This window comes from Eulemur rufifrons, chromosome 8 (assembly GCF_041146395.1).
Source record: "Eulemur rufifrons isolate Redbay chromosome 8, OSU_ERuf_1, whole genome shotgun sequence".
NCBI classification, from domain to species: Eukaryota; Metazoa; Chordata; class Mammalia; order Primates; family Lemuridae; genus Eulemur; species Eulemur rufifrons.
Window position 1 is genome coordinate 113,717,382 of NC_090990.1, and position 22,238 is coordinate 113,739,619.

At 48.5% G+C, this 22,238-nt stretch overlaps 2 protein-coding genes across 3 annotated transcripts in view; both read left to right on the forward strand.

Moving 5' to 3' along the window:
* TMIGD3 (transmembrane and immunoglobulin domain containing 3) overlaps positions 1–22,238 on the forward strand; it is a 68,505-nt gene that overhangs the window by 36,152 nt on the left and 10,115 nt on the right. Inside the window, 3 exon segments of the mRNA XM_069478978.1 lie at positions 11,008–11,018; positions 19,978–20,069; positions 21,621–21,968. Of these exon segments, the coding sequence (XP_069335079.1) occupies positions 11,008–11,018; positions 19,978–20,069; positions 21,621–21,968 (451 nt within the window).
* Positions 12,247–15,774, forward strand: ADORA3 (adenosine A3 receptor). Of its 2 annotated transcripts, none has more exons than XM_069478977.1 (2): positions 12,247–12,815; positions 14,571–15,774. In XM_069478977.1, the coding sequence occupies exons 1-2, from the start codon at positions 12,466–12,468 to the stop codon at positions 14,713–14,715; spliced, it is 495 nt and encodes a 164-aa protein (XP_069335078.1). In that variant the 5' UTR covers positions 12,247–12,465; the 3' UTR covers positions 14,716–15,774. The 2 variants fall into 2 exon arrangements, with proteins under 2 accessions (XP_069335078.1, XP_069335077.1); XM_069478976.1 differs by having other exon boundaries at positions 14,636–15,774.

Sequence of the window (22,238 nt, forward strand, 5' to 3'; positions counted from 1 at the left end):
AGGAAAATGTTCTAGGTAGTTGCTATTGTCTTCCTCTAAACAAACAGCTCTGTTTCGATAAGGGTGGGAATGGTGCCTAAGAAAAGCTAAGAGGCCTGAGTACATCCCAAGGAGCCCACACATCAGTGCTCCGCGCTGGGGCTGTGAATAGGTGTTGTTTCATGGATCTCTGGTTTTCCTGAGGGTCCTCTTCATCTTATCCAGCGTTGGAGGGCATCGCACCCTGGGACAACCATCTGGCCAGACCTCCCCAGCTGCCTGCCCACGCTCTCTGAAGCTAGGGTCTTCTGCAGACTTCAGTGTTGCTGCTTACTGCCCATAGTGGGTTCTGAGGCATTCTCAGAAACCCTGAGAGGAGCAAAGAATGGCCTCAGTGTCACTGTGTGTCCTGTGTGTTCTGGGGCAGGCTCTGTTCTTCCCTGGGCAGAAGTGCTCCCCCAAGTTCAGTAACCTGGCTGTTTAAATATAGGACAGGAAACAGATGCCGGCTGGGGCGGAAGTCTCTAAGGAGAAGAAGGGGTTTTGGCAGTGGCTTGCTGAGGCTGATAAGAGCATGGGATGTGCTCCAAGCCCAGCCTCTGCCCATTTGCTTTTGGGCCTTTCTGACATCGCCCTGAGCTGTCACCATCAGAACTTGACTTTTCTGCAAGCTCCCCCTCATGACTGACCCGGAGGGGGGTTGCTTTTAAGCTGATCTTTGGGACTTCCTTTTGGCTTGCATCCCCACTCTCCTCTCTCCAGTGCCCTGAGAGCAAGCAGCTTCCTGCTCAGGCCACCTCCAGCAGAGGGCTGCCCGCAAGGCCCTGGGAGGTGAGGGCTGTCTGCACGTGGACAGTGGCAGGCAGAGGGCAAACCCGGTTGATGTCATGACGGGACTGTGCTGAGGACGCCCAGCTTGAGGCCCAGGTACTGGCCTCAGATCAGTCATACAGCAGGAATCATGTGGTCCAACCTGCAGCTCCAGGACGCTCTGGGGCCATATAAATGGTGGGAACGCCTCCGTGGCGTCGCTGACCGAACCCTGACCTGGAGCTCCCCCTTTCTGGGCAGGGGCTGTGCTGACCTCTGCGGTCTGCGGGAACACCCCTCCCTCCGGCGTCCCTCGGCGCGGGGAGTTCCGGAGGAGCGTGTCCGGTTGGTGCACCACCAGCATCCTCAAATTGTGTCGTGGATGACTCACATCGACAGTCCCACCGCTTCTGCCGCGGTAGAGTTGGGGAGATGAGTCCGAGCCAATGCGATTCCTCCGTACGGAGAGGCGGGGATGGCGGGGCCGCTCCCGTGCGCAAAGGCTCCCTCGGCTCCTCCTCTGCCGCCTCTGGCTTCCTCCAGTTCTCAGGGCCCGGGAGCCCAGTCGCTGCCTGGGAGGCTCCATGCCCATCGCCTCTGGCGCAAGGGACAGTTAGCTGCTGGCAGGGACCTACTTCCTTGTCATCTGCTGGGAGGAGACTGGTGGGGTCCCCAGCTCCCGTTAGGGAATACGAAGGCCTTGTCCTCTCCCAGTCTCCGAAGCCAGCGTATGAAGTCGCCTCTCAGGGAGTGATTCCCTCATCAAACAAGCAGGGCTGAAGACTGGCAGGCGACAGTTTAGGAAACTGGCACTTCTCCCAAGGCACAGGAGGACCCAGGGTCAGTTCTTAGCAGGTGGGAGACCTGGCTCAGCGGCCCCTGTGAAATCAGGCAGGAAGAGCCAGTCCATCTCCCCCTGACCCCGCCAGTGTGATGCTCAGGAAATCCCTTCCAGGTTAGAGTCTGGGTCAAGAACGAGGTCTCACTCTAAAGATTCCCTCTGTAGGGGAAGAGCTGACCTTAGGGCTGTCTTTCTGTTGATTTCAGGATTCTAAAAACTCTCAGCGTCTGCTACTCATCTATAGAAATGAGCACAACCCACCTCTCAAGGTTGCAGTTGGGTTCAGTGGGCTGCTGCAGGCAGTGAAACACAGTGGCTGGGTGTGTGACTGCCTAAGGTCAAGGCTGGCTCTACCCTTTGCTGGCAGTGCAACCTTGGGCAAGTTGCTTACTCTTGCTAAATGTCAATTTCCTTACCTGCAAAAAGATGTGATGAAAATGACAAGCTCTATCATAGGGCTATGCTAAGGATCAGTGAGCCTGTAACAGCATCCAGGGTGTATGAAAGATTTGAGGATGTGCCAGTGTGGGCCAGGTCCAGAGACAGCTCCAGAGTGTTACTATAATTGTATTTATTACTGCATAGGGAAGGCCCGGGCATGGCTCCTGACTTTAAGGGAGGCAGAACTTTCAGCATGACTTTAAGGGAGGCAGTGTGGTATGATGTATGTGTGCACCCAAGCTGTATGCACACTCACACTTATGGTGGGGCAGTGGTGACACTGGGTACTAGTTCGGACTTTACTTCTAGCTTACGACATCTATTCCTTCTTTGGGCCTTTGTCATCATCTGTGAAATGGCGGGTTGGACCTATTGTTTTCCATTTCAGCTTAGCCACACAAAAGTTTAACATCTAAAATGGTATTTATAAAAGGGTATACGTGTCCTGCCTTCATTTGGTCAAGACACAGCTAAGAGTTCCTCTTTAGCAAGTAAAAGGAAGGGAGAGGTTGGGAGGCCTGTAGTCTTAGGATCTTACACCAGAGCCTGTCTGCCTGTCTGAGGTTTTCTGTTGAGGCTTCACCTTTGCCCTCCTCCCTAATATTCAAGGACCTTCCTCCCACGGCCCCTCCCACTGGCTCCCCTGCAACTCCACCCCAGCCAGGGGCTGCCCCCACTCCCTGCAGATGTTTCCAGTTTGCAGATTGCATGGAGTTCACGTTGGTCATTTGTTCCATTTGCTCAGAAACAACAGCGAGCATTATTGGCAGGAAATGGAGAGGATGCCAACTCCAGGATAACACAAAAAGCCCTAGTCATGGGCACTGGGCGGGGGTGGGGGTGGGGGCAGGGAGGGAGCACAGGCTGGACCATCTGCAGTGACCCAGAGTTCTGTTGCCCGCGCTAAAGTCATGGTCACTGAAGCAGTGTCTAGCTTTCCTCTGGGAATGACCAGAGCAGGCCAGTTGACTCATCTTGTAGGGGCAAGGACAGAATGATATATTATTTTGGAGGCCTGGGAGTGATTGGAGAGCCTATCCCCACCCTCTAGACCTAGAATGAATTCTATTTCTTTAGCCCTTTGAAGGCAGGAAAGATTCCAGGGTTAATGAAAGATTAGAGGATGTTTGGTATTTAGGGTTCAGAGCAAATACAAATAAATGTAATGCAAATTAAATTATTGGACTCATGTGCCCCCATGTTTGACTTGCAGCTGTTTTGGCTGCAGTTGGCTGTAATATCCCCTTTGTCGCTGTTATTCAGCAACCCTCACGCCCTGCTCGGGAGGTGGCCTCTTTATAGTAGTGAATAGTGCCGATTGATCTGCCGGGTCCTCTAGAATGAATGACATTCAAGAAACAGAAACTATGATTATTGCTCTGAATAATCTGGCTCTTGAGACCTGGCCCTTGAGGGCTCAACTGCAGCAACTGATGGGGCCCGAAGTGGCTCTTGGGGGCTGGTGACCTGACAGCTACATGCCTGGAAGCTGTGCACTGTCAGACGTGGGGCTTTCCGGCCCCCAGGCTCATGAAGGAGTCAAGGATGTGGTTTGGGGGAGCACACCCAGCAGACCTGCTTATGCTTACAAACTACTTGCTTCCTGTAAGTATGGAGAAGGGAGAGGAAGACAATTTCCTTTCTGTGCAATCTCCTTTGGACGTTTCCCATTTCTGAAGCCAGGAGTACTGTTGGGGGATTTGGAACAGAGGTAGAGCCCCCCAGTGAGAGGCTGAGACAATCAGCCTTGAAGAAACACAGGATCTAGGGAATACATCCTATGGGTTCCCAATAAGCCTATATCTCACAGTTTGGGGAAGAGTGGTAGCTGTGGAATGATTTTGCTTTAACTCAACATCTACCGAGCCCCTGGTAAGTGGAGTACAGGCTAGGCACTGGAGTGGCCCTGATGCTGAAACCTGGACCACCCTAGTGGCGCTCCCATTCCTGGTAGCTGTCTAAGGCACGGGTGCAGGGGACCAGATTCTGTACCAGCTGCTGTGCCTGTGTTACTTCACTCATGCCTCAGAGAAGTATCTTTTACACTTATCAAAGGGGAAATGAAGACAGAGAGAGATTAAGCAATTTGGCCAAGGTCATCCATTCAGAAACAGAGTTCAAAACAAGAAAAACACAGCATGTTCTGAAACGCATGGCTGGAGCCGGACGCTGACTTCTCCTCTGGAGCAGGTCAGGGTGGGGCAGGCCTGATGCCCAGATGAAAAGGCACCAGGGTATGTGCTGTGCAGGGCGCACAGGTGGCTGCAAAGGTCTCACTGCATCTGAGCTTCCATTAGGCAGAGCGTGGGTGCTGTGGGTTTGGAAAGGCACTGCAGATGTGGGGTACTGTAACTGACTAGCACCCACTACCACACCTATTAGCATGGATTGACAGGCAGACTGGCCAAGGGCAAGTGCAGTGATGAAGAAGGAAGGGTCAACTGAGTGCTTGGTTGGAGGGCCCTAGGCTGTTTGGCTGCGGGTTCAGAAAATTGATCTTGGATTTTAGATGTTTGTGATAAAAGCAAAAAAGAAAAGAAAAGAGAAGAAAATTGGGACCAGACTGACAAGGGAGCCAGTGAAGGGGTTTGCTAGTGAAGAAACCTGACTGCTTGTTCCAGTTTTGACCTTGACCTAGCCACTCCGACATCAGTTTCCTCAGAGGTTCCATCCCATTTCAAATCCGCGCGTCCTTACAACCTCATCTTGAACACAGTGATGTGGGGCAAGATCAGTGGCCAGTGGTCAGGAGCAACGTGTCAGACTGACCTGTAATGGGGGCTGGAGGTGTTTCCAGTTCCTGCAGACAGAACGTGAACAGGACAAAGACAAGCAAATGAACAAACAAGTTCTGATGGTGAAAGTTGTGACATAGGAAATAAACAAAGCGAGATGATGGAGACAGAGTGTGTGTGTGTGTGTGTGTGTGTGCACACATGTGTAAGAGGCACCATTTGATATAGATCACAGAGATGAGAGAATGAAATGAGCTACTGTAGGTAAAAATGCTGAAATCACAAACTGTAATGTAAACATTAGATATTCTCTCTGAGAGTCCCTTTAAAATGCCTATTTTTGTGGAGGAAGAGGTGTTCTGATACCCCTCCTGATTCCTCAGTGGGCGTAGAGAGGCACGGTCAACATTCTGACAGGTAAGAACAAGGCAGACCTGAGAATAATACATCATACATTCAACTGGAATTTATTGCAAGTCTCCTATGTGTCAGGTATATTTTAGGCTCTTGGTGCTCTTGGGAGAAGGGGAGTGGGAGGAAGATTCCAAGATGAATTAGGCAAAATTTCTTCACTTAAGAGTTCACTAGCTAGTGGGAGAACCAGTCATGTAAATAAATAACTACAAAATGGTGTAATAAGTGTTCGAATAGAGGAATATGTAAGCTGATGTAGGCGTACAGAGGAGGAAGCTAGTAACTCAGCCTGGCAGTTACTTTAATCCCTTGTGGAAGTGAGTGGGATGTATAAAAATAAAAATAAATCCTACCTGTGGGAATCAAATCATTATGCTTTATACGCGTCATTCTTAAGGGAGCCTTTACTAGATATTGCTTGCTATGGATGCCCAAGTATTGTATTGAAAGCTTTCCCCAAAAGACTCACTTAAAATGAGAGGGCATTTTCAGTCTCATCTTTTTTTTTTTTTTCTCTTTTGCCCAAACTGATAACCTAAAACGTGATTGTGGACCACTTGTGGGAGGAGAAAAAAATCCCTATCCCTAAATCATGGGGGAGCTGACATGCATCCCTGAGTGACAGACTGGAATACTCAACCTGCAGTCACGCCTTTGAAATAAACCCCGATGCTCCTTCTAATGTTAGTTCTATGTAGTTATTGATATCTTGTATCCGTCCAAAAACGACGCGAAGCTACTCATAATCAAAGAACAGGGAATGACAGAATTGCTAAAACACTAGGAGCCAAGGGATGATATGGGGCACTGGACATCCTAGAAATCCTAAGCAAAGTGTGATTACTGAGACCGAACACCAGCTCTGAGACTCCTGGCTGCTCAGACAAAAGTGAATTATTCCAAGCTCTCCCACGAACCAGATGAGCAAAGCAGTTTAGTTTATTAAAAAAAAAAGCAACCCCTTTTCTAGCGCTATAAACTCCTCAGAGAAATTTATCTTATGAAACTTTATGTAAGAGACATAGCAACAGATTGTATCTTCAATCATGATGAAATGCTGAGACATACTTCATGTAACGGTTTTCTGTATTAACCTTTAATAAAAAGCAGAGGGAATAAGGTTATCCGGGAAGGCACTTCAGCAGGGAACTAAAGCATCGTTGTCTGATTACGGCTAGGTGCAGGAGGAGTGTGTAGAGAGAGAGGAGGAGGGGCTGGCTGGCTGCTGTCCACCATCCCAGAATAAAAATCTTCTTGGCTGGGCTCTGACAGGAGCTGGAGAGCAGATAAGTGACACAAAATGCGCTGTCCCCCATAGCTGGCCCAACCTATTAACAAGTTTTACCCTTTAGGATACTGAAGAATTTCTGCCCCAAATGGCAATTTGGGTTTTGGCATAATTGATAGGGGATTGTATTTGTGTGATTCTTTGAAAGAGCCGGGGCTTTGAAGCCAAATAGACTTGGGTTCAGGCTCCAACCCTGCCATGTACTGACTGCTGCTCAGAGTAAAGACCCTCGGTTCTCACCAAGCCTTAGTTTCCTTGTCTGTGAAATGGATCTGATAATACTCACTTTCAGGGTTGGTATAGGATTATAAGCCATGCATGTAAAACACCTGACAAAGTGCCTGGCACGTGTTAATTGGCATTCCATCAATGACAGCTCTTAAGGTAGTAATTATGAAAGGATTTGTGAAGTAGGAGGGGAGGACACATGTCATCAGAATAGGTGAGGTTATTTATCTCCCAATGTGGCAGGAGAGTTTGCATCCAATTCATGAAGCAGTTTTGTCACATTTCTTAGGCAGAAGGTTAAACAGAAGGGGGCCAGGACATGGCCCTGCTGTAAGCATTTAGGATCGGCAGTTGCTGTCTCCAGAGTTGATTCCTACACCTTCTGGTATTTAGATAAAGGCATGAGGATCAACATCAGGACCCGCAGTTGACCTGGGTGGGATCAGGGGGTGAGGCCGGACCACTATGGGAAACACCTGGTGGTGGGGGTCACCTGGCCTGGTGATTAGAAGCCAAGGGCTGTGATGAAGAGAGGCCAGGTTGTGAAGAGACACGAGGGCATTTGGAGAAATCCTGGACTCTGAATGACAGGAAGCTTTCCAGCAAAGGGGGTGGCAGGTGCCAAGGGAAGGACCCATGACATTTGGATGGCAGGTAGCTAAAAATCTCTTAGCCTCAGTTCCCTCCTCTGTGAGCTGACCTTAATGATACCTGCCTTGTGGGGCTGTTGTGTTAATAAAGTGGAGTGTGTGTGGAGCTTCGCACATTGTAAAGCAAAACACACGTATTGTTTTTATTGGAACACTCACAGGTCTGAAAGGCGAAGCTGCTTCTCAGCCTGCTTGAGTCAAGAGGATTGAATTTAGTGCTGCCCAGGAATACCCTCCGTGGGACTGGGCTGAATTTGGGCAGTTGACTGTCTATTCTTGTCCCTCTGGCCCTCCCTTAATTCTCACTTTCATTTTCCGCACTGTCTGAGGCTGCTGGTTAGGCAGGGTTTCAGGGGGCTGTCCTGAGTCCTCCCGACTTACCAGTTGCTCTCTGGGCAGCAGCCTGGGACCCAACGCAGCAGCAGATACGTGCTGCCATCAGGTGGCCACCGCTGAGCACAGTCTCTCGGCAGGGAGGCAGGAATATGCGTTTTTGACACCTGAAGCTGATGCTACCCCGCCAAGACTCAGGCAGCTGAACGACTTCCTCACTTTTTCCGAATGTCTTGAACCTGGAACTTGAGAGTGGGCTGAACCCTTCTAGAGTCTTCACTAGGGCCGGGAGACCTTCTGACACACTGGTGTGGGAGGGAGTCTGGGCACCCAGCACAGTTCCTCTTCGCTGGGCAGGATTTCCTGTTACTCAGAATGCAGGAACCTTGACCTCATCTCCAGGCCCCACCCCCCCTCCCCATCACACTGGCACCAAGTGAATCTCCACATGCTCAGGCTCGAGGATAGAGTCATCACTCCTCGTGCGCCTGGGCACCACCGCCGGGGCGGCTTCAGTGGCTGGGCCCTAGTGAGAAGGCCCTGGAGACAGGGCTCCAGATGAGGCCCCAGGGCAAGCCTCACCTCTTCCCTCTGGCTTGACTGAGAAGCAGATAAGCGGGGTGGTAGTGAGGGGATGTAAGAGAGAGCCACCTTCAGAGGTGACTCTGAGCACTTGTTCTTTCTAAGCCTCTGCTGTTAACTAGCAAACAAAAAGCTCTGGGAAAATATAAGGCTTTGGGGAAGTGGTGATGGGGCCAAGAGGAAGTGAGCAAACCGATTTTGTGCAACTCTGCAGGCAGCAGCGGAGTCAGCGAGAGCCCTGGGCAGAAGCCGCCACCTTCTGCCTGCCCGACATCCTGTCTCAGCCGCTGCCTGGACCAGCTCTAGAGCTCCAGAGTCCTTTCCTTGGGCTCCTGCTAACACTGCATCTTGCTGTGATTGTGGGCTGGCAGCTAGAGTTTTCTAGGATTTTCTGAGAAACGGCAGAGGATCAGACGAACCCTCTCTCCTGTCAGGCTGTCAGGACATTGCAGCCTTGTGGTTGAACCGTGCCCGGTTGCAACAGGCCCCAGTAGGCACTAGGCCAGGGGGCAGGACAGGAGAGGCCTTTCCCCAGGACTCCAGTCACTTTTCCTGTGATTCAGGCCAATGGTTGCTCCCCTAGCCTTGCCTCCCCGATGAAGTTCAGGTTCGTTTAGTGGGACTGAAAACAGCCATGGCCCTTCTTTTAGATGGGAAAATCTCTTGAACCACAGTTCACTTATAATTTATTTCATTGTTTACAAAATTTTTTTGGCACTCTGGTCCAATAAATAGTTCTCTTTCTGGCCCAGAGCTCCCCTTAGCGCCCCAGCCGGACCAGTGGGCTGCTCGTGCAGTCGTGCCGGTTCTGCCATCTCCTCCTGACTCAGAGCAGTCGCGGAATCCGTGTTATACTTGTGCTTTGTCCCCCTAGTCTTGGTGGCCACTTTCTTTTCCAGACCTGAGAATATTAATCTCCTACTGATATTGATAATATGGCAACGTCAAACCCAGGGACTCCTTGTACTTGTGAGAGTTTTGTATGGTTGTTCCTTTGCTCATTCGCCCACTGCAGGCTGTCGTTCAGAACCGGGGCTCTGCAGGTTCTGAACCTGCAGGGACTTTGGGCAAGTTATTCTGAGCTTCAGATTGCTCAGCATTAATGATAGTATCTATTTTGTCAGAGCGCATCAGTGAGCACTGAATGAGACCGTGAATATAACACGCTGAGTGCTAAGCAGTCTTAGCTGACTTATTGTTATTATTATGCACCCAGTCTCAGTTTACGCCACCTGCTTCACGGAGGTGCTTTCCTGGTCATTCATTTATCAGAAATTCACTGAGCACCCATGGCCTGCCAGACATGGTGATAGGGGCTGGAAACGCAGCAATGGTGGTCCCTGCCCTCCAGGAACTTACATGGTAACAGGGCAGGGGTCATGGAAATATAGCACGCTGGGGTTCCAGAGGGGAGGTGGAGTCCCAGAGTGGAGGTGGAGTGTGGGAAGTTTTCTTCAAGGTCCTGTTTGAGCACAGTTTTGAAGGAGAAGTGTTTTCTAAATTGACTTGAGGGAGAAGGGCCCTGTTTGCCAGGCAGAGAGTGAGTGCACAGGGGAGAGGAAGTGAAAGAGAGTGGCTGAGCCATGCGCTGCTTGGCACGACAGAGCCTATGGTTTCTGCAGAGCACCCAGGCGGCGGGATGCAGAGGCTGGGGGAACCATCACGGAGGGTGTCAGCCACTCCGAGGAGTCTGGACTTGATCCTGAGGCCACATGAGAGTACATGGCTTTTAGGAAGAGGAAGGGGTCCTCCTGGGGATTGAGTTTCAGCATGATCACTCTGGTTGCCTCAGGGCAGGCGTTAGGAGGCTGCAGAATCTCCTACTCGAGAGATGATGGGATGAAGCAAGTTATCCAAGAGTGGCTGTGGACTGTGGGCGCAGGAGGGGGAACAGGCAGATGAGGTGACCTTCTGCCCAGCCCATCTGTCCTCTTTCCCAGTTTGCCTTTTGATTTTCAATCTAGAGTGAAAGTGACACTCAGGGCCCAGTCCTAGGCCAAAATATTAAGTGACTATGAAGGTCTTTTCCCTCCCCTTTCAAATCGCCCTCCCTGAGAAGTGATAGACCGTCCATTCGGAAAACCTGAAGGAAGGGCTTCTCTTGTGCACAGAAAAGAAGCCCCCACGATATGTGCAGAGAACTCTGGAATTAGAATTCTCAGGTGGGCAGAGGTAGCTTGGTTGGCCCCACCTGTGTCCCCTGCTTCTCTTCTCTCCAGTGGGTTGTTCTCTCATGTGTTCTCTTGTCTACAGCATGCTGTGTTTGGACACAAACCCCTTTCCTTGGTTTATCTACCCCAGCTGAGATGGGCTGATTCCCACAGAACTCACCTATGTACTGGAGAGCGGGGAGGGGGAATTTTTTACAGTGATTTACCTAGAATCAAAGATTGCTTTATTATGAGAAAGGCTTCTCCCGGTAGCATGCAGCCTTCTAGAAATTGCTCCTGGTAACTTCCCCTCCCAAGCAGAGATAACGAAAGCAGTTGCAGTAGAAACATTTATGAGAGGCCACATTGGAGGATGCCGGCATTGCAGGATTGTGCGCAGAGCTAACAGTGGAAAATGCTAGAATGATGGAAATGCAGTTGGAAAGGACTGCCCCTTAATGTCTGGGCTGGGGAGTTTGCTCAGGGAGAGATCACATGTCTGGCAGGGACGAGCATGGTCCATAGTTCAGACTTGGACCAACTTGGGATACAGCAGCGAATCGAAGGGTGTAGAGGCAGAACAACTAGGGAGAGGGACAGGCCCTGTGCCAGGGCATCTCTCTGATGCTCCACTGACAAGTGTTTGTTAGTTAACACAACAACAATACTGTTGTTATTGCTGAATTTTGATTTTGCCTGTGCATATATAGGTGCTTTCAATTTGCTATGTGGGCTTACGTCCAAATGTTCCTTCTTGCTGTCTCTCTAACATGCCTGGTTAATATAACTCCTTTGGGCAGCTCTGAGAAGCACCTGAACCAGGTGGCCTCCCTAAATAACAATTGCATTCAAGTGTCTGGTTCCCAGAAGTTGGTGACCAGGTGAGCACCTTCAGGGAAAGGGGTTTAATTCCCAGACAGATGCCCGTTCCTGCAGGGTGGGGCTGAGGCTCGGGAGTGGGCTGGCAGGATATGCCGTGTGATTATGTGCACACGTTGCCTTTTCCCTCCTTTCTGTGTGTCTGGTTACCCTGCTGTCCTGTTGTTCCTCAAATAGCTTTGACACAGGCTGGTGCTAGTGTGAGAGCATGAGAGACTTTGCTGGGGGTGGGGGCTGAGAAGAGAGACTGAGGCTCAGCAGATGTGATGCTTATAGGAGGTGCTGAGTTTTTGCTCTTTTGAGCAGAGAATCTTTGCTTGTCCCTTTGACAAAGGATTTTTGCTGCAAAGGCTGGGTACCAGCTGTGCTCAGCTAAGAGTTGACTCATGCAGCTGAATGCTCAGTGCTTGCTGTTGTGCATTTAGAAGGAATAAGCTCTGGCTAGGGTTAGGAAACTGCCACCAAGTCTATTTCTTGTTCTTCTGCTTCTCCCATCCACCTCCTTATCACAGGACCTTTCCACTTGCCCAGCAGAAAGCAGGAATATTGCAGGCTTGGCACTCCCAGCTTCTCTCCCACCCAATCCTATACCCTCATTGGTCCTGAATGAATGAATTCTGATACCTAATTTCATTTTGACCCTTATCCTTGCCACTCATACCCCCTCTTCTGCTCTTTCCAACTTTTTACTGAGAGTTCTGGGCTCTGTACTTCCTCTTGGCCCATCTCACTTCCTGAAACAACACTAAAAAGGGTTGCTTATCTCGATGGAACACAAAAAGCCCTCTGGGGGCAGGGGAGGGCAGAGGCCTTGAGGGTGTCTGTCTGGGGAACTAAGAGCAGCAGTACTTTCAGATTCAGCCGACATAGAACTATCCTCCAGGCCTCTAGGAGCCCAGGAACGTGTGGCCGGCAGAGGGGCTGAAAGCGATTGCCCTGTGATGGGCCCTTTCTAAGGAGAGGGGTCTCCAAGAGATCACCCCACCAGAGAAAAGAAGGAATGAGTGAGTTGTGAATTTTAGACTGTTGTTGCACATGGACCTCTGGGAAGATGTCTGGCAAGAGCTAGGCCCACTGGCCCGTACAGATCCTGCTGGCTCACCTGTCACCTTGGAGGTACCTCTGAGAAGGCAAGATGCCCATCAACAGCACTGTCCCGTCACTGGCCGACTATACCTACATCACCGTGGAGATTTTCATCGGGCTCTGTGCCATAGTGGGCAATGTGCTGGTCATCTGGGTGGTCAAGCTGAACCCCAGCCTGCAGACCACCACCTTCTATTTCATTGTCTCCCTCGCGCTGGCTGACATTGCTGTTGGGGTGCTGGTCATGCCTCTGGCCGTTGTCATCAGCCTGGGCATCACGGTCCACTTCTACAGCTGCCTTTTCATGACCTGCCTGCTGCTGATCTTTACCCACGCCTCCATCATGTCCTTGCTGGCCATTGCTGTGGACCGGTACCTGCGGGTCAAGCTTACCGTCAGGTAGCCTGCGGGGTGGGGTGCGGCAGTTGTAGAGGCGCCTGCGAAGTGGGGCTACAAAGTTCAGATCCCAGCCCTTTGGAGTGAAAACGAGCCCATGTTGGTCCTTGAGGTTGAAATAGGGCAACAAGTATCTTTTTACGATATGGTCTGTGAGGGGTTGAGCGATGGTGAGCTGAGACTCAGGAACTAGGATGGGGAACGCTCCAGTCCCTTCTCCACTGAGTAGGGTCGGATGCTCAATCCCCCAGGTAGCTAAAGATGATGAAGTCTTTGACGCATCTCCAATTAGTAAAAATGCTCTTGAGTTTTAGTAATGTTAGAACCCTACCAGATAAGATTTCTTATTTTAGGAGAAGCAGACAGATTCTTATCTGTCTGAGGGGAGATCAACTGATGGTTCTTTTGCTTTGCAAATGTAGGTTATTGTTTAATCTTTTTGCTTTCTATTCTGTGCCCACCTCGAGGTTGAGAAAAGAATTCTTAGAATATATATATTTCTTCTCCTCTTCCTCCTGCTCCTCCTCCTCCAGTGTGAGACCTTTTTTACCCCAAAACATTTTTCATTGCCCACAGTAGTACCAAGCTTATGTGGGACCATGTGAAGAGAACAGACTGCCAAATAGAGACGTTTAATTCCCCAGGTGTCCTAAATTGCACTGGTCTCATGTTTCCCCTCTCTTCTCTTGAGAAAAGAGCATAGTGAGGGGGCTACAAACAAGTTCTAGATATAAACAAGTCTGGGTTCAAATACCAGATCTTGAGGGCAAATCTATTTATGATTTCCCTCCTTCAGTTTCCTCCTCTGTGTCACAGTGGTTAAGATACTCTCGACTCAGACTTACCTTGCTGCAATTTTAGCCCCACCACTTGTAGCTTGTATAAGGTACTTGTCTGTGTTTCAATTTTTTACCTATAAAATGGGGATAAATAATTGTACTTTCCTCATATGATTAAATGAGTTAACATATTTAAAGCTCTTAGAAAAATGCCCGGTTTACAGTTTATGCTCAATAAATCGTAGCTATAATTCCTATTATTTTCACAATTTCCATCAATAAAATGGAGATTATCATAAAAATATCCCCAGTTTGTTGTGAGATTTAACTGAGATAAAATCTACGGAGTGTATAGTCAGTATTCAACAGTCTTAGTTTCCTTCTTGCAGTCTGTGTAGGCTGCTGTTGGGAAGGATGGTTTAAGGAGAAACGGTGACTCTTACTGGATGAGTCTTTTAAGGTCTCTAGAGCACTTCAACACAACCTTCACCACTCCACTGACTCACCGAACTCAAACACCAAGTATGGATGCCCCCACAAATAGAGACGTGGGGTGCGGGCACAGGTAGAGGGAGTGTGGGAGAGACGTAGTATAATTTATGAGCACCTGCACAATAGCCAAGCAGAACAGTGCAGAGCGTGGCAGGCAAGCATGCTTTGAGAAGACCATTTCTCACCAGGCAGCTGATCCCAGGAGACTTAGATAAATCTTACCTCCCAGGAATTGAAGAATTCTTGGGCTGGAAATGGAAATGACTCTTGGCAACATATTCCCCATCCATTCTAGGTTGTTCTTCTCTAGAAGATTCCCCAGAGAAGTTTGCTGGATTTTTCTCTAAGCATTGTCTGCTCATCCTGTCTCCAGAGCCAGTAGAGTTTAGCTGAAATCGCCATAGAGGATCAGTGCTCTCCTCTCTTAGCAGCAGACGGGGGAATTGAGAGGGCGTGAACTTATGTCACCCTCTCTCTCCTTTGCCAGTGCCATCTCCCTCCACCCTTTAGCAATTCCTGCTGTGAACTCACTGGCTTTTCTCATCCAAACAGATACAAGAGGGTCACCACTCAGAGAAGAATATGGCTGGCCCTGGGCTTTTGCTGGCTGGTGTCATTCCTGTTGGGATTGACACCCATGTTTGGCTGGAACATGAAAATGGCCCCAGGGTACCACAGAAATGCCACCTTCTTCTCCTGCCAGTTCCGTTCAGTCATAAGAATGGACTACATGGTCTACCTCAGCTTCTTCACCGGGATTTTAATTCCCCTAGTTGTCATGTGCGTCATCTACCTTGACATCTTCTATATCATCCGGAACAAACTCAGTCAGAACTTTTCTAGCTCTAAAGAGACAAGTGCATTTTATGGACGGGAGTTCAAGACGGCTAAGTCCCTGTCTCTGGTTCTCTTCTTGTTTGCTGTGTCCTGGCTGCCGTTATCCATCATGAACTGTGTTATCTACTTTGGTGGTGAGGTACCACAAGTTGTGTTGTACTTGGGCATCCTGCTGTCCCATGCTAACTCCATGATGAACCCTATCGTCTATGCTTATAAAATTAAGAAGTTCAAGGAAACCTACCTTTTGATCCTTAAAGCCTGTGTGATCTGCCATCCCTCTGATTCCTTGGACCCAAGCATTGAGCAGACTTCTGAGTAGCTATCCATGAAAGATGACTCTCTGTCTCATTGACCTTCAGATTGACCATCAACAGACACTTGAGAGCCTGGCCTATGTGCCCGGGTCAAGCGCTTTTTGCATCGTTGATTCTATCTGCTGAGGTGGGGAGCATTTCGCTGGATGCCTCCTCTTGTACCTCGCCTGTGATGTTCTTCCTCCACTTCAATTCTTTTTCTTGTCTTTCTGCCTGAATTCAAATTTTCTGGAGGCCTGACTTGAGGACAATGTATTATTGTACTATTGCTTGTGTTCCTCCTTCTCAAACAGAAGAAGAAGTCATGGAGCCTGAAGGGTGCTGCATTGACTTACCAACAAAAGACTCTAATTGGTCTGGACACATATGTGATAGTGACTCAGTTCCATGCCATTGTGGAACTTAGCAAAGAACTTGCTCTCAGAAGATGCCTAGGAGATGGTGGGAACAGAAGGAGTGAACTGAGTTTAAGGGGGATTTAAACTGCTGCTGAATTGACCTGTGGATGTGTTTGAGTAAATAAAACCTGATAGCCAACTGTTGGGTGGCTCTTTGCTGGGGTCTGTGGCCTGAAGGCCCAGCTGGCTTCGCCTGACGCTCAACTATCTGGCTTGCTACCTGGAGCCATGTGGCATGCTCACCTTCTTACCCCTTGCCCCAGAACATCCTGCTTCTTATTCCTGGGGTGATCAGAGCATTTGCCAAATTTATGAACCACTCATTTACTGTTAGAGAAGGAATCCTAATCATTTCCCTGGTGTTTCATTCTAATGGGAGTAGTGGATGCAGGGCAAAAAGACACAGTGGGCAGCTATTACTTGTCAAGCATTTTCTATGCACTAAGCACTTTGCATGCATTATCTCTTTTGATCCTGACAATCTGTGAGCTAGGTACCACCATTAGTATCATCACCATTTTGCAGAAGAAAAATCTGAGGTGCTGAGAAGTTAAGGAACTTGTCTATAATTGCTTGATTAACAAGTAATAGAGCCAGGATTTACGCTCAGCCCTGCCTTATGGGAGAAGCTGAGCTTCTTGCCACCTGTTCTCAGACATGAAGAGGAGCTTGTAACTTCACCAAGCTCACCTGATGTATGCTTAACAGATAGATGAGGACTTGAGGACTGCTGGGGGGGGAGGGTTGCCTTAGCTACTATTGCTGGTCTCTAGTTAATGAGGACACTGGACAGGGTAGAGTGTCAGTCACGTTTGAGCATTTCTGGAGTGTGGCTCTAGAAATTTAAGGTGGCATCTTTGGTTTGGTCTGTCCGAATTTGCAGCTGTGGATTCTCACTCCCAAGACAATATATTAACTTGACAAGAGCAGCAGAATGGAGATTTGAATTAAACTACATCAAATACGGTAAGTGTATCTGAAAACGAAATTAATTCTGAGCCAGTCCTGAAAATTTATCCTAGCCCTAATCTTAGGCCAGGGCCTGATAACAAAATTTATCTTGTTAACATTTCGTTTCAGCAAAGCATCCTTGTTTTTCTTACTGTCAGCCTAGGAAGAATCAAGAATTCTAGGCTTTTTCCTCTCAATTAATTTGTTTTAGTTAAAATGCGCCTCCAGGATGAGCCCCTGGGTTTATTCTATGGCTTCAGCTGATGCTGGCACACTGCTCTGCCCCGGAACAACCTTTGCCCAGTTGGAGAATTAAGAGGAAGGGCTGTTCAGCTCTCAGTCTCCTAGTAATCTTCACACCAAGTTTCTTAATTTACAAATAAATTTCTAACCTAGTTGCCATAGCAAAAGTTAACCCTTGCCCTTTTTTTGAAACTTGGTTTAAAGTGACCACTTCCCTCAAGACAAAACAGCAGTCTTTCCTGAATCTCTGGTGTCATTAGGCAGCTGTGGCTCCTCCGTTTCAGAACTGCTTTTACTTTTGTCTTTTCTTGCCTCCTCCTCCCCTTCCTCCTCCTTTCTTTTCCTTTTTTCTTTTTCTTTTTGATTACCACTGCTTAGCAAGTCCACTGATGGCTTGCAGGGAGTTGTGCTTTTTGTTTTGTGTTTGTCAAACAGGGAATCTCCTGAGATAAGGTGTTTCACCAGCCCAGAAGAAGTCCTTAGAGTAAAAATGTCTTTTACAGTAAACTCAAAAAAGATGAACCAAGAGTCATTGGTGAGGAGCTTGGCTAGAAGTGATGAGATCCACCCTGGTTTCAGGTTTAGAGAGCCCCTCTCCTGGCTAGTTCTCTTTCAGCTAAGCAGTCAAGGGTAACTGTGGGCTTTTATTCTAAAGACATAAGGGAAAAAGACCACCCAGCAAAACTGAGGTTCGCTTCTTTCTCCTCCTCCATATGAATAAGCTAGAACAAAGGTGGATGTTGAGTAACTGTGGTTTTTTGTCTTATTTTTTTTTTTATTAAGTCAACTGTGGAAATAATTGGAGACCAACCTAATGAAAACAAACAAAGGCTATTTATTCTGAGCTTGCAATAGCAAGGGAGTCGGCCACAGTCACTTGCATTTTGGCAGAGGCTCAAAGGCAGGCAGAAGAGTGGGAAAGCTTTATAGTGGCGTAAAAATGTAAACTTAGGCACATTAAAATTGGAATGATTTTATTTGGGAATCCAGCAATTCATGAATCAGGCAGCTCCAGATGGCAGGCTGTTCAGCACACTCCACTGAGGGGGTGAAAGGGGAAATGTTTATAAGGTGTTTGTGGAAGGAAAACAAAATATATTTGATTGGTTAAAGTGGAAAGTCCCTAGTTAGAGGTTACTTGGTCATTTCCGATTGGTTAAACTTAAGTTTTGTTTTACTGTTTACCTTGAGCTGGGCTTCAGTTTGCTTATGTGGGATCCCAAGATGCTGGAGCCATGTTAGCCTAACGGCTTTCTCTCGTCGGTCCTAAGTTGGAAGTGGGGACAAAAATTAGGGAAGTTGTCAGTTATTAATCAAGTCCTGGCAATTTCAGCATTGCCAGAGATAAGGACTACTTTTAAACAATATAACCACAATATCTGTATTATTCAATAATTATCTATTGTTGTGTAACAAATTACTCCAAAACTTAGAGGCTCAAAACAATAATCCTTTATTATCTCTTGTGGTTTCCATGGGTGGAGAATTCAGGGGGCATCTTGGTGGAGTGAGTAGTTTGTGCTCAGGGTCTCTCATGAAATTGCTGGGTCTCCAAGTCACTGGAAGGCTTGACTTGCCCAGAGGATCCACTCCCAAGGTGGCCCGAACGTGTCTGGGAAGCTGATGTGGGCAAGTGGGTTCTTTTCCACACGGGCCCCTCCACGGCCTGCTTGAGAGTCCCCATGGCATGGTGGCTGACTTGCCCAGAGGGAGCTGTGCAAGAGACTAGGGCATAATAGGCCACTGGCTGGGAAACAAACAAACGAACAAACAATCAAAAAAAGAGACTAGGGCGGAAGTTATACACCCTTTCTGACCTGGCTCTGAAGTCACACACCGTCGCCTATGCCATATTTTGTGGATTACACAGTCCAACCCTGATTCAGTTTGGGAGGGGATTACATAAGGGCATGAACACCAGGAGCTATCTTGAGGGCTGCGTTTGACAACACCATTATCACGTGGTATTTAACAAAATTTAACAATTATTTCTTAATAGCATCACATTTTCTGAATTGTTTGCTTCAATAAAAATCCAAATAAGTTTACTCTATTACAATTAGTCAGTATGTCTATGTCCCTTTTCCTTTTTCGCCATGCAATTTATTTGTTGAACTCAGAAGTTTTCGAGGAGGAGTTAATGGGGTAATGTAGGTAAAACACCTACCGTGATGCAGGTTTGCCGCAGCCCCTATGCTGACTTTGCGAGAATTGGAGGAAGGCTCCCGTCCTCAAGAGAAGACATTATTGCACAACCGGAACGATATCCACGTCTGGCCCTTGATGGGAAGTGCTAGCTCTGGGGTGTGATAAGCAGCACTAGCTAATTTCACTGGAGAGGTGGTTCAATAATGCAGGCTTTTCTAATGAGTGGTCAGAACATATGAGTCCTGCTAGGACTTAGGAGAAGCTGCGGCTGGTGCATGACAAATCTTGTTTTGTCCCAGCTCTTCCTAGGAAAGCTTTCAAGAAGTCTGGAGTCCGCAGCCCTGGCTGCTGACACCAAAACACCCACACTTCTGCCTGCTCACATGCTTCAGATTCCAGGCACACAGGCCACTGGCAGCTGCACACTCCGCCCACCAACCACACCCGCCAGTGAGGCTGCAGTGTCTGTGTGAGTGTGGAGTTAGCTAGGGATCTCTTTCCTGGGATTCCTGTCAGTTACATAGGAATTGGGCCTCCAAGAGTGGTGGACAGACAGGAGGAGTGGCCTCTGATGATGCCAGGACCACTGCCAACATGACAGGGAACAACTGAGCATCTACTAATGTGGGCCAGTGATGAGGGTGTGTGTGTGTGTGTGTGTGTGTGTGTGTGTGCATGTGCTTTTCTGAGTATGTACAAGGCCTTGTGTGTCAGAGAAAATTTATCTAGGAGAGAGATCTCCACTGCTGTCTGGAGTTCTGCCAGGAAGCCCAGAATTTTCTTAGCTGCCCCATAAGTAAGTTTATGTCCATGAATGGCAACCCTCTGATGACCCTCTGATGAAGTACGCTTGTGCAGTGTACAACCTGGTTACCTATATATGGCAGCACTGTTTGGATTAACTGGTTCTTCTCCCTTTTCACTGGTCTGTTCAAACAGGATAAAACCATCTTAAACTCAAACATATCTGTTTCCCTTAAATAGGTCCAGGATTCCTGAGATTCCCTGGGTATATCCTACCATTCCAGTTAAAGGTTTGCTTCCTTCCAGCCATGTGGCCCTTCCTTCTGCTCTTCTTGGCCCTCTTTTCAGGTAAGATGGGGGCAGGAACATCTCCAGCTTCCAAGCTGTGGTCTTCCCAGAGACCTTGCATTGGAGTAGAGTTCTCGCCTACTGGGAGTCCCTGCTTGTTAGCACGAACCACCTAAATAGTGGATGGGAAAATAAAAGAGGTGAAAATAGGTCTTGTCCATATTAGCTCTTGTTCTTATCTCTGATAAGAGGGTTTGTGGGGAGTTTGAAACCTTTGGCTAAAATAAGGGCTCTGTATTTTCCCTTTCGGTTTACCCAAATTCCCCTTTACTTCCCCTCCTCCCCTCAAAAAGGTTTGTGCAGATAAATGAGGACACGACTTTCCCCTTTCTGCCCAAGCTTGTCCCCAGGCTTGGAAGACTGGCCTTGTCCCGGCTCTGTCACCCTTCAGTTGTACAACCTTCAGAGTCACTGCACCCCTCTCTGGGTCATCATCCATGCCTATAAATTGCGGATCACACGATTTTCCTTGTGTGGTTGTTATGACAACAGAATGACATCACGGATGGGAGCCTGCTTTGTAGGATGGCCCCACCCACTGTGAGCCACATTTGAGGAGCATGGGCGGGTCCCCAGCACACATCTGGAAGGCTGAGAGAGGGATGGGCTCTGCTGCCCCATCTCTTCTCCTTGGTCAGACGTCGTACCAGCCCTGGTCAAGCTGGACATGGTGTGTACGACTTCCTCGTTATGCAATATCCTGAGAAGATAAGGTGCCTGTGCTGGTGTCGTAGGGAGGAAACATGAAGTTCTTAGCCCCTAAGGACAGAACCTGCCTCCCTCTGTTTTCAGCTCTATGCAGCCAGCAGAAGTCTTCAGACCTGCTCACTTCCTTTTTGAAGGTGCCAAGGTGGGGTGGGAACTAGGGACAGAGGATCTACTAACAGTAAGCCTCAGCCTCTTACAGGCTCCCAGCCAAGCAATGGTGAGAGTTCTCCATATTTTGCCCACTCTCAGGCTGGGGAAAAAGACTTCTCCAGGGTTGCTGTATGAGTTTTCTAGGAATGCCATAACGAAATACCACAGTCTGGGAGGCTTACACAATGGAAATTTATTTACTCCTAGTTCAGGGTGCTAGATGTTCAAGTTAAGTGCTGGCGGGTTTGGTTTCATCCTGAGGCCTGACCTTGGCTTACATGTGGCTGCCTTCTTGCTGCGAGAAGACGTTTACTGCACAACCTGGATGATACCGACGTCTGGCCCTTGAGGGTCATTCCTCTGTCTGTGTTGTCCGTGTCTTAATCTCTCTCTCTCTTTTTTATAAGGACACCAACTAAATTAGATTAAGTACCACTCCAATAACCCTATTTTAACTGAATTACCTCTTTAGAGATTTCATGTTCAAATACAGTCACATTCTGAGGTGCTAGGGTTAGGACTTTAACATATGAATTCCGGGGTGGTACACAGTTCAGCCCATAACAGTTACCAACGCTCAAAAAGCAAAACTCAGCCTCCAATTCTCTAATTATCCTTTAGTCGGGCAGGAGCTGCAATGTGTTAGAAAGAACAATGGTGTGTGTGTGTGTGTGTGTGTGTGTATTTTCACAGACGCCATGGTCATGGATGAAAAGGTCAAGGAAAGCTTTGTGCTGGACACAGCGTCTGCCATCTGCAGCTACGATGCCCACTATAAGGATCACTCCAAATACTGGTGCAGAGGCTATTTCCGGGACTACTGCAACGTCATTGCCTTCACCCCCAACAGCACTGGGCGTGTGGCCCTGAGGGACACGGGAAACCAACTCATTGTCACTGTGTCCTGCCTGACCAAGGAGGACACGGGATGGTACTGGTGTGGCATCCAGCGAGACTTTGCCAGGGATGACATGGATTTCACAGAGCTGATTGTGACCGACCACAAAGGAGCCCTTGCCAGTGGCTTTTGGTCTGGGAAAGGTAAGAAGCCTGTCAGGGTCTAGTTGGGAGTAGTAACTTACACTGAAGCCAGTGAGCACCAACTCAGACTCCCCCTAGGTTCTTTGGGGTGATCTGGCCTCTCCCTCCCTCAAATGTAGGGTGGTCATTGATAGTGTTGGGGATTAACTGGGAGTTTGGGTAAGAGGAGGGTGTCTGGGCCCTGGAGTGCTCTTGACACCTCTCTTCCCTCACAGAAATCTGGTCCGGGCACCTTGGACGAGGCTGAAGGGGTCTGACAGGTGTGAGATC

What these genes read in the sequence shown, in the direction of transcription:
- ADORA3 (XM_069478976.1), top strand. Translation starts at nt 12,466, where the DNA reads ATGCCCATCAACAGCACTGTCCCGTCACTGGCCGACTATACCTACATC. An exon ending in CGGGTCAAGCTTACCGTCAG is followed by an intron (nt 12,816 to 14,635) that starts GTAGCCTGCGGG and finishes TCATCCAAACAG; the next exon opens with ATACAAGAGGGTCACCACTC.